General features: G+C 38.2%; 1 protein-coding gene across 1 annotated transcript in view; it reads right to left on the reverse strand.

Moving 5' to 3' along the window:
- NSMAF (neutral sphingomyelinase activation associated factor) overlaps positions 1–13,171 on the reverse strand; it is a 53,757-nt gene extending 40,586 nt beyond the window's left edge. Inside the window, exons 1-8 of the mRNA XM_075213559.1 lie at positions 12,930–13,171; positions 10,106–10,195; positions 5,130–5,208; positions 4,975–5,033; positions 4,849–4,885; positions 4,241–4,291; positions 417–485; positions 43–90 (exon numbers count right to left, since the gene is read on the reverse strand). Coding sequence (XP_075069660.1) covers positions 43–90; positions 417–485; positions 4,241–4,291; positions 4,849–4,885; positions 4,975–5,033; positions 5,130–5,208; positions 10,106–10,195; positions 12,930–12,979 — 483 coding nt within the window. The 5' untranslated portion in view covers positions 12,980–13,171. The remainder of the gene's footprint in view (positions 1–42; positions 91–416; positions 486–4,240; positions 4,292–4,848; positions 4,886–4,974; positions 5,034–5,129; positions 5,209–10,105; positions 10,196–12,929) is intronic.
- Positions 13,172–19,135: the final 5,964 nt, after the last annotated feature.

Below are 19,135 nucleotides of genomic sequence, written 5' to 3' on the forward strand. Positions count from 1 at the left end.
CCACAACCAATTTGTCTTGCAACAAGACGGTTTAGTTATTACCATTGCTGTCTGATCACCAAGTTTTTCCAGACGAGAAGCTCTTTGGAGCTGTAAAAAGGTAAACCTATTTTAATCATCTTACAACAAAAAAAACAAACAAACACATAAGGCTATTTTGCTAAAGATGAAAAGACAAACCAAACAAACAGTCTCACTAGATGTTATGATCTAATACTCAACAATGATTTGGTTTGGTTTCACCTAGCAATAATTAACAGAGTCAACTACTAACTGGTACGAGACAAGACAATGAAATAAATCTTACACAACTGTTATACTGTAGATAATATATTTGGTCACATTATCATATTTCTTAAACTAGTATATGTTGTTAGAGGTAGCATTTGACTTCGGGAGAAAATTGTTATACATACCTGAAGAACAGTCTGTACAACATCATCAACCTTAGAATCCTCCAGCTGAAAGAAAAATTGATCTGCAACCTAAAAAAATAAATATTAGATTATATTTCATAACTGCAGAAACACTAAAGCATTTGTTAGGCAGTCAATTGAAACTTTCAGTTCTTAAAGTGTATGTGTTACGACAAAGGCAATCATTTTTTTGGTCAAAACAATATGCATAGCAATGCAGCCTACCAAGGCACTATAACAAGACTTCACCAGGGAATTGATTGACGTATTCTCAAAATGCTGCGTGCACTGTGTGTAGGCAATGGGCGTACTTTAAGGATGCCACAACAAAGATCACATTTAAGAGTTATGAAATATTATACAGAGCTCACTTTGTGGTTCTCATTTGTACACACGGGTGAAAACATGCAGAAGTTAAATCACTAACGATACATACACTTATCCCAACACCATGCTCCATATTTTTATTTATGTTCATCACCTCTAGACATTTTTAGAATTTGATTTTAGAACCATGCCATAAAATATAAATCCTCCATATACAACGTGTCAGTAGGGGTCACAAGCTACAGTATACTTTCATTATTGGCTTAGCATGTGTTTATAACACAAAGCAGTGTTCTTTATTGAAGTAAAACTTCTTTGTTGGCACCTAGTGAAAAACTTTCATGGAGCTGAAAATGTGTAACAGAAGGTACGTCATGTTCTTCCCCAGCGCTCCATTTGAATCCCCTGACAAACCACATTCACATTTCTTAAAATCAATTTTACAGTTCCTCTTCCAATCACCTGTCTAACTAAGAACAATGTAGAGTCTGCAGCTACAATGTTACACTGCACATTAGCGATCCAGTCAGTGCAATGTATTTTTACATAGCGACACCTTAAATGAGTCTCAAACATATGACATTTGTAGATATTTTGGGGGACACTCCACAATCTACAGCCGTCTCATGGTGCTCTCTGCAACCAAACATGAACCACATCAGCTCCATCGTGATTACAGAAAGTTTTGTTATTGTCACGTATACCTGTACCTGTTAGTGGGAACAAGACTCCCCCATTGTATGTCTGGCTAGGTATAGAAGTAGGATCAGCTGCCTCTTGTGGCAGAAAACAAATGCTACAAGCAGATTGGGAACTTACTATTGTAGGTCTGCTTGAGAAAGCATGAAACCCATTAGTGTAGTGTCAGGCATAGGTTCTATAGAGTAAAAATATATGCATCTTACAAATGACTTAGGATAACGGAGTATCAAGTATTCCTACTGAATTATGGAAATTGCTTTGTAAAAATAAAAAAAGACCATGTCTAAAAAGTCTTTCATGCTATGCAAACGAAAATACAATTTTCAACAACAAAAAGCAGAGAAGTTTCACTTAAAATGTGTGTGATTGACGGACACGACTATTTGTTTTGTTGCCCTGATGTATGACACAAAGGCAGCTTACTGGATGCAATTGTATCCAATGCAGATATCGCAGAAGATCTTTGTCATAACCCAGGGCAAAGAAAATAAAGACCTCTGTCTGAGAATATAAATGCATAGCTAAGCAAGTGCAGCAGGAAGCAATAGAAGCATAAAGGAGACGATAACTAATTTATCAGAATATGAATCTGACTGTCAGACAACCAAGCAGATGACAAAACAGAAGTAAAACCTTTTTGCAAGCTGTGACGACCAAAGGTGAAACATTTATATACACCATCAACTGCAAGCTTTTTATAAGCCAATGGTGTTGACAGTTCCAGAGGACAGGATATGTATAAGTAAAGTGGAATTCCAGGTAGACTATAACACAATAGGGGTATATACTGTAGTAAAATAGGAGCAGATTATTGTAACTCAGCTAAAATGTAGGGAAGTATTCAGGTTCATGGAAGTGAACCATGACACCATATAAACAGAGGGAGGGGGGGGGGGGTGTAATAGGATTACAAAAACAATACTAGACAGACACCATGATCAGGCACAGCATGTATAAGAGTGCTGTGCATTGTAGAAAGCAGAAAACCACTTTTCTTTAAATAGAGTTGCCATTAGTCTCAGGTTTGCCAAAGACACCTGGATAATCCAAACAGCCATTAGTGGAGTAGTGTTCCGTGGACACAAGATAGTAAGTGGCACACGTTAGTATAAATGTGATAAATTACGCTTCGAACAAATGAAACACATTTTTAACAAATGAACATTAAAACAGGGTAACATGAGCATCATGGCTCTGGATATTTAAAATAGAATTTAAAATCTTTTATATTTGCTTAAAAAGTAGAAGTTGTCCACTTATGCCCCCCCACCCCAATTTTAATCTATGTCAATGTAGCACTTGGTACATTAAAGGGACGAGTTAAAGTGATGGGTTTGTCAAAAAGTGGTCAACCCACTTAATACTTATTTTTAGCACTGAGAACCATCATGCCTTCTACTTCCCCACAATTTTTATAGTAACTAAGCATTTATAGTATTTTGTAATAGTTACATTAAACAAAGGTTCTCCAGAAATTGTAAAGTTTAAACAGTACTACAATGTATATTCTCTTACATGTCTGGAAAGCTCAATAAATAACCAATGATTTTTTCAGTCTAAATAGATATGCAGATTTTCCTTAGCTTAATTGTGCCTAGTACAAGGGAAGACATACTAGACACTGTATACCCTTACCCTGGTTGTTTTCATATCTCTGTCATAAAATTCTGTTCTATTACCTGTCTATATTGGAATTTGAGATATGACCATGTACATACACAAAATAATAGCACCTCAGGCCCTCTGCAGTAGTACTTTTACAGGCATTAGGAACTGCTAGCAAACGCCAGATATTATTTGATACTCTGATCTAATCAGGTAGAAAGTAGAACATAGTCTCAGGTACTAGTCGGCAACCTGTAGAGCTCCATTTAAAGGGACACAGCGAGTACTATAACTGGTAGCAAAAACTTTTGGCAAAATAAAGAAATCTTATTTTTGTGTAACGCCAAGATTTTCTAACCTCAAAATAAAGTAACTATCAGTGAATCCAGACTAAGTGTATCATTGCTTTACTACACTGTAGTTTGGTGCTCATAAAATTGCAGCATTCTAAACTGCTTGTCTGACACTGCCCTTATATCCACAGCTTTCAACAAAAACTTCTGTTATGTTGGCTTCATAAACTGTCTACGTAGAGGAGAGTTTAAGCAGGTATAAGAATCATATCGTGGCCACTTACGCTTAGACAAATTTTCCTAGAACCAAAATAGAACTCTACTTCATCACCTACACCAGTGTCCTCTATTTTGCAGACAGAGGTATAATAATGTGGAGGGAATCACAGGATTAGAATATTAACAGCAGAAGAGTATTTTACATCAGACAAATCATGCTACTCTGTGCTTGAAGTAGGACAGACTAGGTCAGTTCTGAGTAGTAAAGCTACAATTCCCAGCATGTTTTGCCAGTAGAAATACAGCTGTGTTGGGACTTGTAGTTCACAACACCTGAAGAGCCACAGGTTGGCCGAGCCTGGAGTAGATCAACATGCAGCCAATCTGAGCAACTAAATGTTAACAGCACAAAGTTGTGGCGTTATTCACATCTCTATGTGAAACCAAGTTCATGCATCCAAATTTTTTTTATTATTATTGTTATTATTAGTAATCAAAACCAACATCATTTCCAAATGGGTTACATAAAAGGGGATAACCTAAAGAATAGCTCAGTTGAACAGCTAGTTTTCTGTTTATGGACTATTTCCAGTGCCCCATTGTGAAGTCAGATACAGGAACATCAAGGGGAATGCGATACATATATTGGCATGACTAAGCTTACATAACACTACTTACACGCTGAATTCTATAAGCTGCAACTATGTTTTGCTCCTTGATAAGGTACACCTAAAAAGGAAAAATAAATTGCATTATTAAAATATATACAAACTAAAAATAAAGTGTCTTTATTTGTCTCTCCAACTGAAATGTAGCCTTGGACAACTTCTGCATTAATTATTAATTGCACTGCCAACTTCTAAAAACAAAGATCTAGTTACAAAACACAAAAGCACTACCTGTTTGTATAGAACCATAACAGATGGACTACGCAGTACAGTCACAAGCCACGAGTGTCTGCAGATGTAATCGTGCACAGAATCACTCTACATAATACACTGGCTTCTATTTTATTTTTTCCATCTTCTGTGACATCTTAGTGTGTAGTGTTTCTTGTCCACCCGATCTTGCCAATACCAGCACTAGGGTCATCTCTGTTTGTTTTCTGAGGGGAAGGGGGGGGGGGGGGGGGGTGATGGCTTAACGCCTACATAGATTGCATCCAACTCTACATAAGGCTCTGAATGTTTCAACACCCCTCACTTTTTTTTTTTTTTTTTAAAGAAGAGCTGTGGAAAGGACTTCTTTGGAACTCTTTCATAATTATTTTAACACACAATTCTTACCTGATTGAATGCAACGTAAAATAGTCTGCGGGTATTGCTAAAAAGACAAAATAATTATTTGACAGTCACGCGAGTCATCTACAAACAGAATAAAAGCAGAATTAGTAATTGTATCAAATGACATACTTTCTGTAGAGGTTCTCATCATCTGCCACTTCAATTTTTGTACAATCCCGCAATGCAATCTGTAACAGACACAAAAGTCACAATTATTAGTTTACCCGCCGGCTACACAACAACATTTTATCGAAAATAAATAGAGTTTATCTAAAAATACTTACCTTAAATAGAGGTACTTCAATTGAATCAGGTTCAAAAATAAGGGATTTTGAACATATTTTAAGGGAGCCACTAATTTTTCTGAAGAGAAAAAAAACAATGACAGAATAAAAGAATGACCATCGTGTATTTTGCCACGTTGCCTTACTAGAAACAAATTGCATCAGTGAGAGAAACACATCCCAGTCACCAGTCATGACACTGGCATTAACACATGGAACATACCAGCCAAGATTCCAGATAGAAAAATAGGGACAAATAAGGTAAACCAGATCCATCTCTCATTTAGTGTTGCAACTTGGAATAGAGTCATAGGAAATCAGCCACAATAGAATATTACCCCTTTATACCCCTATTAGTGTCGTTATTTTGTGTGGTTTAATCAGTTGTCATTTTCACCTCCTGCATGCCTAACTTGATATTCACATCCAATTGAAAGGTAAACTAGACCTAAAGAAGATGTCCTAACATTCTTTAACCCTCATAGAATGAACAAGTGCCTACATAATTTGCCATTACTAAGATTATGTACAGACTATGCCATTTACTTTATACATAGCATATACAGTTATTACAATTATATTATAGGATTGTCCAGGGTAATTATTTCTGTGAAAAGTCTACAAGTGGTTGCACACCACTGCCCTACCCTTCCAGTTAGACACTTTCCTCAACTCAAGTAACCCTTCAGTGAGGATTCTCCGATTCCAGATCCCATTATTATCAGTTACAGCTGTTCACAGGTAGCAAGAATGTGGTGGGAGTGTAAGACTTTCACTGTAAATAGTGAATGTGCTTCCTGAATGGACATGAGCTCTGGTTACCATAAAGTCTATCGGAGCTAAAGGCCTCTCCAGGCAGCAAAACCACTGGCTGTGTCTGGGAACTCCCTATTACTGTAGGTGCACTAATACTTTCTAATGATCGTGTTTTATTATAACTGATAAAGAAACACTAAATGGGTAAATCAGAATTAACAAAAATTAAATATATGCAAATAAGTACCATACATAATAGAGAGATATGCACCTACACAACATAATCCAAAGGAAAGACGGGATAAACAGAGAAAAAACAACATGTAATAAATTTGACATACTCTTAAAAAGATATATAGCCAGACTGGATCCACCACGGGGAGACATGACCCCTTAAATATACTAAGATCGCCAAAGTGATGAAACTTGAAATACTCATTTATAAAGGGAAAGAGGAGAAGTTTCACAATATACTTTGTGATAAACAAAGATAGAGACTGATTCCAAGAAGAAGATATATAAAAAACGAGTGTTAATAGTTGAAATATAAGACAGCGTATCTGGAGAACACACACCTCCAAAATAATGCAGTTGGATTGGACAAAGTTCCGATCACGTGATCAGGTAGGAACTTTTCTCAGTGTATAAAAGAGATGTCAGATCATTGCCTGATCTTGCCTTGGACAAAGCAGACCACAGCGAAACGCGCGTCGGCGTCCTCGCTATCTGTCCATCTGATTTCTCTTAAACTGGCAGCTGAAACTATACCCCGATATACCCAGAGCTAGTTAGCAATCCACTCCCCGTATTATGCATTTCCTCTAAGATTATCAAATCCTATTTGCTAATTATTACATTTGGCATTTATTAGCAGCGCCACAGCTTAGCTTAATACCAGGGGAATGCTATTAAGGAGTGGCCATGAACAATAAGCATATCTGCTAAATTAATTATCGTTATGCTACTACCATTTTGATCAGCATAAGTCCAAACATCAACAGAGAATATATAAACAGATAGCGAGTATTTTTATTCCTTTTAATATATATTTCGCTCCATTTTAACCAACACTAATAAAAGTTATATCTTATAATAAAACACGATCATTAGAAAGTATTAGTGCACCTACAATATAACTTTCTCTCTTTCTTTCTCTATAATGTTAATATTTAAAGTTTAGGTGGCACCCCCAGGTTGATATATAAAAATATAATAATATGATAACATACTGATTGGGGTTATATTTCTAGATGACAAACTAGTGCGATAGAACCTTTTTCTTTTTAACTCCCTATTACTGTAATACAAAGGGGCTGGGAACGCGTTGTGCTTTGACCTCATTACCCTGCAGTGTGCTCTCATTGAGTCTTTACATCACGTCAAGCAGCAAGAGAGGAAGAAAGGACAAAGTAACGCTTTCCGGGGCAAATTCAATTCCGAGGAACATCATGGCTGTGCATTTTTTCAGATACTACGGTAGAAACCACCGCTCATTTTTCCCCTCACACCTCTATGGGGCAAGCAATAAAAGGAGTGGAGATTTCTCTCAAAATCCCCAGTGCGAAGGGTCTCCAGAATGTCCGCAAAACACTCTGCGGCCAATTAAATTTCCCCAATTAGTATTTTATTATTTATGCCATACATGGGGATTTTTTTCTTTCCAACTTTGTTCTACTGCACTAGAATCTGCATGCTGCAGAACTATAATGTTTTCTCCAATTCTCTTGGAAAGACATGGGGCTCAAGAGGCATTGGGTGAAACTCCATAATTTCTGGGTCCCCCATTGCCTCTGAAACTTGTCTACTAGCTTCTTTCAAATTCCCCCACCACCCTCTTCATACTTGGGTATGCCTGCAACCACTATGATGTTACATGGTCTCAAATAGTTTTATATTGGTTATCTAGTGATATGTGAGGCTATCTAGGATATATAGTGCTGCATATATGTATGCAATATAGTCCAAACTTGTGTCATAGTATCAATGTTTTGTATATTTTTGTTGGTCGTTTTTTTAATGCGTGTTAGCGATGATACTTTGCTTCTTGTGGCACTTTATTTTTAATGTCTTATTTTGGCTTTGTTTCGAATTCAACTATTTGGAAACCCCCCCTTAAAAATCTTGCGTTTGCCCCTGTGAGGCTATATGAATGTATTTTGCCCAATAATTGCATAATAAAGTTTATTAATAAAAGAGAAGAGGCATAGGGAAGGGTGGGTGACTTCAAAACACATAAAAAGTATTAATTAAAAAACAAAAAACAATTATGTATTCTAAAAAAAAAAAAAAAAGAAGAGGTCCACTAAAACCTTTTCCGGTTGGAGTATATGATTGAGGATGGGGGGAGTACAAACAAAACATTTTATTCCCTATACCTCTGAGAACAGAGATACTTTATAGTGAAGACATTTATCCTTTATGCTGGAGAAGCGCTTTGTGAATGTCAATATCAGCTTACATGATGATATAAGCATGATTAGTATATATTGATTAATTTCCATTTGTTATGAGTGTATGTTAACCTGCAATTTTACATAGTTTTTTTTTAAAAAAAAACCTTCAATAGTGTTTTTTCATTATTTTTCTATGCATATTTGGGCCACTTTTTTTGATGAATTCTGCCTGGTTTTATGCTTATTAGTATGATGTCTTTTGGAATATCTAATATAGTAATTTTACCTATCACAGCATTCTGCAATGACCACCACTTTATTTTACTGGTGTTCACATGATACTGTGTGTAAACAGGGATGTTTGTGTAGTGTTACAATGGCTGACAGAGTAGTGTATAAGCAGCAGCCTCCTGCCATATCACTGTGTATACAAAGCGTTCTGTTCCATGCCGGAGAAATCCTAAGGAGTATAGGGCGCGGGTAGGCCAGTGAAATCAAGTCAATGTGTTGTCAGCTTGCTTGTAACTACCCCTGCCCCCATACTGTAAAGTCAAGAAAACAGTACATTATTACTGTATGAACCTATCTTAAGGAACGGTGTAATAGCATATGGTGACCCCTTGCCAGGGTAGTAATGCTCTGGGGAGGCCTGATGGGCATGTGGGGGAGATTTGGAATACATGTGGAACCTGAGTGCCTGCAGGAGTCTAATGGCATGTAGGGCTATTTTGGAGCAAGTGAAGAGCATATGGGGCATTTTGGTATATGTGATGTAGGTGTGCCAAGGTAGCTTTCAGGCTGGTGGAACGGGAACTACCTCTCTCATTTCTACTGGGTCCCACCCCTGACTGGCCAATTGATGGATGGAAATTGGATATTAAATGAAAATAAAATAGCTGGACACAAAAGGTTACATTTGACAACTTTATACACAATGTAAAGTTACAAATCCCCCCCCCCCTCTCTCCCCTTTGTCATTTGGCAGCATATTAAATGTGTTTGAGTTAAAAATCAGTTGTCTGAGTTGATAAATATTACTTCCTCTGATTCTAGATATAGACTGTTAGGACACACTACAGTGTCATATCACTTCCTGAACAAGTTTCCACTAACACTTGCGACAGCATTCTAAAAGAAAACACAAATTCATAAGTACATGAAGCCATCATATATCACAGGAATTTGTTAAGTTATGTGCAAAGAGCAACATAAAAGACGCGTTGAGAGGAAGATTGATAGGGGGATCAATTTCTATCACCGCAAGCAAATTTACAAACGGCAATTGTCTGATGTTTTGTTGCTTTGAGAGTCTGCACACCCTCGTGCAACAATATGAATTGTAAAATAATATCCTATACTATAGCGGCAACTGGACAAATAAATTGCTTGTGGTCTTCTCAGGGTGTCTTGTGGGGAGCGGAGAAAGGGGGTATTGGAACTCATGGAGTGACAACTGTCATCATCAGTGCTCAAAGCATAATATTTTCACCAACTACAATCAGCTAATAGTATTATCTGGTAAATTATTTTAAAATTATGCAAATGTTTTTCCCAATGCAACCTTTTTTGATGAAAATAAAAAAATAATCTAACAATGGATATGCCAATCAAAAAAAAATGCCAGGGTGTTTAAATATATTTTGGCCATTTGCTTCAACTGTTAAAGGCTAGCTTACCTGGAGGGTGTAACAAACAAGGGTTTTGATGTTGCATAGAAAGAGCATATGACAGCATCTTACAAGCTTCTAGTCACAGTTGAACAAGTTACAAAGCTTTGTGCTTGTTCAGGCTTTTTCCGACAGTTTTTAAAAAGAAATACATATTTACCTTTCAGAAGCAGTGCTTCCTTTGGATACAAGACTGGCTATATGATGATCAAAAAAATATTCCTCCTGGTCCAAAAGCAACAGCGAAAATCTACATTTAAAGAGAAAGTGTGATTAATTCATAAACTACATTAGGCTTCAAAGTTCAGGTTATTATTTTATTGCTCAAATAAATAAAGAATAATGGGGAAAAAAATGGTCTTGCTTTATATTTAAGCATCTAAAAATCAAAGTAAAATGATTGGTACAGCAGTGAACAGAGGAGAGTAGTTACAGAAAAATTATTGCATTACAGTAGGTAATATAACTTCATGGTGTAAAGTACTTTACGAACGTTTGACTTTGCCATAACTGTAGGTGTCTCACTTTCAGACAGACAAACATGGCAGTTTTGTGCTGGAATGTCAGTAAGGCAGTCATCCTATCATCATCATCTATTTATTTATATAGCACCACTAATTCCGCAGCGCTGTACAGAGAACTCATTCACATCAGTCCCTGCCCCATTGGAGCTTACAATCTAAATCCCCTAACATACACAGACAGTGCAATTTAATAGCAGCCAATTAACCTACCAGTGTGTTTTTGGAGTGTGGGAGGAAACCCACGCAAACACAGAGATAACATACAAACTCCTCACAGATAAGGACATCGTCAGGAATCGAACTCATGACCCCACTGCTCTGCGGCAGAAGTGCGAACCAATAAGCCACCATGCTGCCCCTATACACTCTGGTAGGATAAAAAGTACAATCCCAAAAGTAACATTTGAGAGTTAGATTACATTATAATATTTTCCTACATTTAGGTACATATGCAGTGTTTTACTCATTCACATCAGTACCTGCCCCTTAGGAGCTTAAAATCCACTTTCCCCTACAGCAGATATACACAAGCACACAAAGGCCAATTTAGTCGGAAGCTAAAAGTTTTTGGGCAGTGAAAAGGAACTGGAGGAAACAAAAACATGAACTTGGGGAGAACATAAAAACTCATTGGAGAGCGCTCACTGACTGAAATTAAACTCAGGGCTCCAACCTTCACTGTGAGGCAGCAATGCTAATTGTGCAAAACTAGTTTTTGGCTTACTGCATGTTTTAGTCTCTAAAAGCAGTTCTCATTATTTGCTAGCTATCAGTGTGATGCAATTTGGATGGGTTTATTTTCACTGAGTTTTCCTTTATTTGCACATAACTTTCACATATCATGCGTTGGATGACAAGTGGGAGAATAATGGTCATCATGAATTCTGTGTGGGAAATAGAAACTGCTTATTATATTTTAAACAGCAACAGCAAGATCATGCGACAGGCATAGAAACCTACAATTCTGACTGCCATTATTATATATGACCTACCAAATGAGAACATATTGTAGATTACTTCAATACACAACTACACAGACTCACCAACAATACATATCATAGTATAAGTCAGGAAGGGGGGGAAAAAAACCCAAACAAAACAAAAACACAAGCATCCCCCACAGCCCTGTCCTCTCCACTGGTAAAATGAATGAGCTGGCACATTTATGTAAAAAGCATGGTTTTGCCAAGGTGAAAAGTTACTTTTTTTTTGCTTTACATTCCTTAATGAATCAGGCCCCTATGCCAGTGAAAAACAAGCTTATGTAGGTCTAAGCCTAGCATACAATACCATGATAAACCTAGAGGGATTGGACAGATTTGGGCAAGCCCCCCTCCCCAAGTAGTGACCACAATATACATAACCAAGGCATATAAAGTACCATATATGTAGATGCCACAAAACTCTGTAAAAGGATTGAAGTGTACGAGACAGTTTATTCTGCACCAATAGGTGGTAATTATGTTGTACTATACCTACTTTATTTCACATAACCCTCATGTGGTGGATTTTTGGAGTACATGCGGGATATGAGGGCTTGTGGGTGCATTTTGTGGCAAGTGGGCATCTGTGCGCATGTGGGCTATTTTGGAGCACATGAGGACAATGGAGCGATTTTGGGATGAGTGATATTTGATCATATTTGGGTTCTTTTATTCATTCTTGAAATTAAGGTTTATGTGCCTTTGAAGGTTGATGCTTCTTTTAAAGAAGATCAGATTGCCCATCACAATGTTTGCTATGAGAATAAATTATTTGAATGCATTTTGTTCTGCAGTACTAAATTAACTGGATATGAAAAAATAAAAGTACTCTGAGAAAATGACTTCAATGTAATACACAAATATTCCATGTATATCGGTAGCACTAGGACCTTTCCATGTACATTGACAAATAATCTTCTATTGTTTAGTGTATTTTACTTCATGTTTATTGAGAAAACATTTGCAGATCATATCACAATAAACAATTTGTTACAAACAATAGTGTTCCCTTATAGAATATATATTTATATTCTCTGAGGATTGCCAATATAGGTATTTTAAATCACCATATTATATTAAACTTATGAGAAACCATCAAACCATTGTCCTAAACTCAGCATGTCACAAGACATGGTATGAGAGAAACACTCCCATTAATATAATATAATTATATATATAGATATATATATATATATATATATATATATATAAATAAATTGTCCAGAACACCTGTTTTGATCAATCAGTTCATTCCCTTCTGCCATTAAGCAGACTACAGCCCAGGGAGGTCTCACTAAAGTAATGATGTAGCATGCAGATAATCATAGTCAACACTCTTGTGAGATGAAGGGCACATGACAAGAAACACAACTGAATACAATCTATACATTGTGACACTGATCCCCAACCCCATGACCGTACGATGAGCCCCAATGTGACTACATGATGGGTTGATTACCAGGAGAAAGTCACTCACCTCTCCTTAGAGGAATGCTGCAGAGAGTTTGGTGTGTTCCAGAAAGCCATAGGCAAGCTGTGCCCTGGTTGGCAGCGCCGCTCTCTTCCAGGAAGCCTATGCCGCTAATATGTATCCTGCAGTAATAGGCAGCTCTCACCCACACACAGCACCCAGGTCCCGGCTGTATAGCTTCTGCTGCTGCTGCTGCTGCTACTGGAACTGCTGAAGAGTTGAGTAATAAAAGCAACCATCTTATTGGCTGGAAGTTACCAGTGCAATGGCGTATGCCTTGTCCTCATTGGACGAGTACATGTCAATAATAAGTAGCGATGGATTGGCTGCTGCATTACTTCCTTAGTGAAGGACTTGATATGATTGGTCAACAGGACCAGTGCCGGTATAAACTACGCAGCTGCTAAGTCGCTGCCTCATCTGCTGATGTTCGCTCCATACAGAGCAGTTCAGAGGGTTTTCTGGATACTGTTAAAACATTTTTTCTCCTTTTACGCCATATGTTTTATACTGCCCTTAGTGCTGCATACTTGTGGGCTTTTTTCCTGTATAATCGCGGTTGTCAGTTGTATGTTGCTTTAAATGTGTGTGTGAGAATGTTCATAATATCCCTGTTTGTAATATAAAGTAACTACCCAAATTAACTAACGTCTTTTAGCTGGTTACAGCTTTCAGTGTGTTTTTGCACTATTCTATACTCTGGTTATTAATATTGCTCAAAGTAACACCAGGGGATAGAATGTATCATACTCCGGTTTGTACAAGTCGCCGGAAATCGGCGAGTTGATAGCTAATATGTAAAGCAGCGCTGGCATGTAAATGTAAGTTTCCCTTTACAAGGCAGCGCTGCTTTAAATTTTAGCTGTCAACTCACCGATTTCCAGCGACTTGAAGAAACCGGAGTATGATATGGGGTAAATGTATCAAGGTCCATTTTTTTTCAGCGTGTTAAAATCTGGATGGAGAAACAGTGTCAGCCGCCTATGCGAGAAATCACTTGGGACGGCACCTGTCACGTGGTGCTGTCCCATGTGATTTCTCGCATAGGCGGCTGTCACTGATTCTCCTTCTGCCGGGCAGCACGCTGAGTGCTGCTGCTGGAAGTAAGATAAGTGTTTGTGTATTATGTCTGTGTGGCAATTAGTGTGTGTGGGGGCTATTAGTGTTTGTGGCTGTGGCTATTGTGTGGCTAATAGTGTGTCTGTGTGGCAAATAGTGTGTGTGGGGCTATTAGTGTGGCTGTGTAGCAAATAGTGGCTGTGGCTGTGGCTATTGTGTGGCTAATAGTGTGTCTGTGTGGCAAATAGTGTGTGTGGGGCTATTAGTGTGGCTGTGTAGCAAATAGTGTGTGTGGCTAATAGTGTGTGTGTGGCAAATAATGTGTGTGGCTAATAGTGTGTCTGTGTGGTAAATTGTGTGTGTGGCTAATAGCGTGTCTGTGTGGCTAATAGTGTGGCTAATAGTGGGGCTTTGTGGCTAATAGTGTTTCTGTGTGGCCCCATGTTACTATAGTGTGCATTTGGCCATGTTCACATAGTGTGCGTGTGTGTGCAGTATTTTAATATAATATGTGAGGGAAGGGAGGAACTTAATATAGTGTGGGGAGGTATGCTATTTAATGGTGGAGTGTAGGTGGGGGCTAATTATTTAAGGTGAGGTGAAGGAACTTTTAATTTAATGCTGGGGTGGTTTAGGGCTATTAGTTAAATAAGGGGCTGATTTTGGGGAGGAGGGCTATTTATTAAATGTGAATATGAATTAATTATTGTCGGGGATGGTTGTGGAAAATGGCTATATTTATTAAACTTTAATGCTATTTAATTTATTGCTGGGGCTGTTTGGAGGGAGGGAAATATGTTTTGAGTAAATGGGTATACTGTTAATTTAATGTTGGGGCTGGTTGGAGGGAAATAGGTCTACTTATTAAATGTGAATATTATTATTGTGGGGACTGGAGGGAGGCCTAATTATAAAATGTGAGTGCTATTATTTTAACACCGGGGAGTTTTCGAAATCTCATGTACCCATTTTTTTTTCAAAATAGGGCATCCAATATTCCAGGATCAAGACTGAGCTAAAGAAACCAGCTGCTACAGGTGGTGAAAGTGACAGGTAGGAGAGAGCAGGACAGTCTACCAAATGTCCTGAATCTGATGGGGCAGTCCTGAATTTGGGTGTATGTCTCCCTTAGTCAGGATTTGGTCCAACTGCAAGGACAGTTGGGAGGTATGTCCCGCTTCACAACGTACTGCTTGTGAAGGCAAAGCTGTGTGCTTCTAACAGTAGTGCCTGTGTATTTGTCTAAAATGATAAATGTAATGTATCTTTATAATGTATGTATAAATGCCCCATGTTGACCACACCCAAAACACAATAAGGTCACGCCCTGTTTTGCGCTGCCGCTGCACGGCGGCAAATGTTTTCTTTCCTGCTGGAACTGGGGTGGGCCTGTCTACCTTAAATGTCAGGGCTGATTTTTAGTCCCAGTCCGGCCCTGCTAAACACCCTCATTCATACCACATACCTTTATTAAAAATAATAAACCCCAAAATACTCACCAATTTGATGTTTTCATCTGTTGTCAGCATCTTTTAATCTAAAAATGCTTGTAAAAGTCCCAAATAATTTATAATTCCAAAGACCCTGCTTGTAAATATCTTCTGTTCTTCTTGGCCAAAAAGGCCGCCTTGTTGCTAGCAGTTTTCTTTTCTTCAGCCCATGAGGGGCCCCATATTTGTAATCCAAATCCGGAACATGCTTGGTTAAAAAAAATAAAAAAAAGACACACAACGCAGGAACAGCTTGTACAGTGTACAAGCTCCGATACGCAATGAACTTAGCACAGCCGCAAGGTCTATTTGCACTATAATGGATTTGCCCACGCTGTAATTAGGTGCTGAACAGCCTGGGTTGGTTGTCATTATCGCAGGGGGACCCCTGCCGTTTGTCCCCCTGCTATAGTTCCACCCACCCGGGCTGGTTTGCCTAATGCTGGTTGCTTAAAAATGAGAGGGACCCCACGCAAATGTTTCCTCGATTAGATTTTAACTCGCTGAAAAAAACAGACCTTGATACATTCACTCCCTGAACTTTGCTCCAGGGATGCAGATCCTTTAGATGCTATGAGTTGATCTGTGCAAGATATCTGTCTCCACTACAGGCCTACTTTTGGAAAATGTTTTTTCTTCCATCAAGAGTGAATCATTCAATGTCTAATAATCTTAGGCCTGTGGTATCTTTATTAAGCTTTTATCAGGATTGTGGACAGAGGCTAGGATAGAAACAATGGTATACTGAGGTCGTTAGACTGCCTCTCAGCCTATTTGAACTGTGTGTAGGTTGCTTTGATATTCTCTTAGTCAGGTGCTTTACCTTGCTAATTAATGCTCTGAGGGCTGAACTGATGTGCTCCTTTGATTGGTCCATTGTGAATTTATCAGGCTGTCAGCGCCATTCACTCGTTGCAGGTAATAGTGTAAGCCTGCTCTGTAGCGCAATATTGTCTGCCTATTATAGATCCTGCTTGTCTTGACCATTGCTGTGTGCCACCTGCCTCAACATTTGCTTGTTACCAGTTATCCTGTCTCCTGCCCATACTGACTGTTTTTCCTTGACTGCTGCTTGCCCAGACTTCGACTTGTGAATCTTGCGATTCTGTTAGCCGCCTGCTCCAATTTTCTGTTTTATATGTTTACTGTTCCCTGTTTATGGTATTGTTCCTACTCATAGTAGGCCTAGGTTATTATATTAATTTGCATGTTGTGGAGTTATTCTCTTATACTCTCTATTTGCATCCATCCATGTATAAACCTATACTGTTGTACATAAGACCTGGGGCAAATGAGTACCAGTGAGTACATAAAGCTCTATGGGGAATATGGGCTGATGTAGGTGTATCTTACCTTGCATGGTTCTATAGCTTTATTGATATGCTGCTGGCAAACATTAAATATTTTTCTGAATATGTTTTAAAAGTGTATGCGTAACTAGTTTTTTTGAGAATGTATTCTCTTATTTTAATTTTCGAAGATCTTGTCGTCTTTTTAATATATTGAACACTGCACTCTATCTCAGAGCAAACACTCTAGGAGACAAGTCTCAAAATTGTGGTTGCAAATTGTTGGCTTACATTTTATGTTCTTTATTTTCAAGTATAGACGTAAAATATTTCCATTAAATACCAAATTTACATGCTTTGCAATGTATTCTAAGAAAACAGCCTTTGTTTATTCTTCATTAGCCAAGTGTCATGGCAATAGGGTTTTTGGGATCTGTCTTGGGACCCCTGGGGCTAGCTGTGGCAAGAGTGTAGTGGACACTGGGAGGCCGGATGAATGTCTTGCTTATAGAGCTTGCTCTAATTCCGTATACTGGAAGTTAGGAGGAGGAATGCTAAACTGGACTCCGAACTGAAATAACTGCCTGGAATTTGGAGCTGATGGACTGGAACCTGAACAAAGGAACAGGTGGGACCTGAACCCATGACCAGAGACTCAGTACCTCCAAGAACTAAGAGACTCAAATATAGTACCACAACTGGGACTGGGAAGACTCAGAACTCAGGCAAAGGATATACAGGAGTGGCAACCTCCTGAACAGACAAAGCCTGGAACTGGCCCTGGACAACTCACAACCTGTTTTAGGCCTGGAACTGGAAGTCAGTACCCAGAGACACAGAAATGGCTCCAGAAGGTGGATGACTCAGAACAACAACCTACTACCCCAGATAGCCAGTAGGAGAGACAGGAGTAGATTGATGAGAGGAGGATCCACACAGAAGATAACAGCTGGGATCTGTACACAAGCAGATAGAATGAAGGTGAATCCACATGAGGAATAAACAACTAAAGTATTTATTTCGGCAGGCAGAATGAAGCTGGCTCACACGAAGGGTTAATGGTTTTCAGTTCATAACAGCCACAAGATGAAGCTGAATGCACACAAAGGGTTAATGGTTGCAGTTCATAACAGCCACAAGATGAAGCTGAATGCACACAGAGGGTTAATGGTTTGCAGTTCATATAACAGCATACACAATAAAGCTGAATTCACTCAGAGGATTAATGGTAAAAGTCCATATAACAACATACACAATGTAGCTCAACTCACTCAGAGGGGCATATTCAATTGTTAGTTTTCCGCGCCGCGGAAAAACTAGTACCGTTAATACGGTAATATGTAGCTGGATTGCAGCTCGCGGCTCAGAGAGCTGCGGGCTGAAATCCAGCGAGAAAATTACTGTATTAACTTTTTACACACAATATTAACGGTAATAGTGCGACGAGCGCAAGATTTTCGGCGTTTCCGCCGACAATTGAATATGCCCCATAGAGTTAATGGCAGAAATCCATAGAACAACAAACAAGGTGAAGCTGAATTCACACAAAGGATGATGGTTGAGATCTGTATACAGCAGACTGGATTGAAGCAGCAACCAACAGCAACTGTGGTAGTCTGGAACTAGGAAAGTGTTGCACTGGCAATTTGTTGAGTGTAGGAGGAGACTCATAGTCTTCAGAGGAAGTCAATTGGAGGATGAAATCAGGTGTTCAGACTCAGCAGGATGTTAAGCAAATGTCTCAACCAGATGGCAGCCTCTAGTACTGCAGACACAAGTCTGCAAATTTCAGACATTTGTCTTGAGTCTTTTAAATAGCATGGTATTTGCCCTACTCCCTATAGAAAGGAAATTATATACATATCTGGAAATTCCTGAGGCAAGTGAATTAATGTCTGAAATTATTGATTTTCCAGATATTTCTGTATTTTAGGTAAAAAAAAACAATAAACAAAATTCTTGGGTATATAGTATGTTTAGAAATTAAAATTAATTTTAAAAACTTTATTTAAAATGCATCATTAAAACTTTCAGCATTTTTTTTTTTGTAGTATCCAGTAAAAAGGCTCTTATACATTGTGTTATAGATTAGAATATTTGTTCTTTTGAATATTTCTCCATATCTATAATTACCATCGCCCCTGCTTTATCGGCAGATTTAATGACTAAATCAAAAATGTCCATAAGATTCTTTTACAATCTATCTTTCCTCTAAGGATACATTTTTATTTTTCATAAACTGTTTCAAGATTACATTGGACAATATTTGAAAAGTTTCTAAAAAAGTAAATTTTTCAAAAACTTGGTCAAATAGAAATATACCATAATATTTATAATATAAATATCCTATATACAAGCAATAGACATATATATG

Source organism: Mixophyes fleayi, chromosome 5 (assembly GCF_038048845.1).
Source record: "Mixophyes fleayi isolate aMixFle1 chromosome 5, aMixFle1.hap1, whole genome shotgun sequence".
NCBI classification, from domain to species: Eukaryota; Metazoa; Chordata; class Amphibia; order Anura; family Limnodynastidae; genus Mixophyes; species Mixophyes fleayi.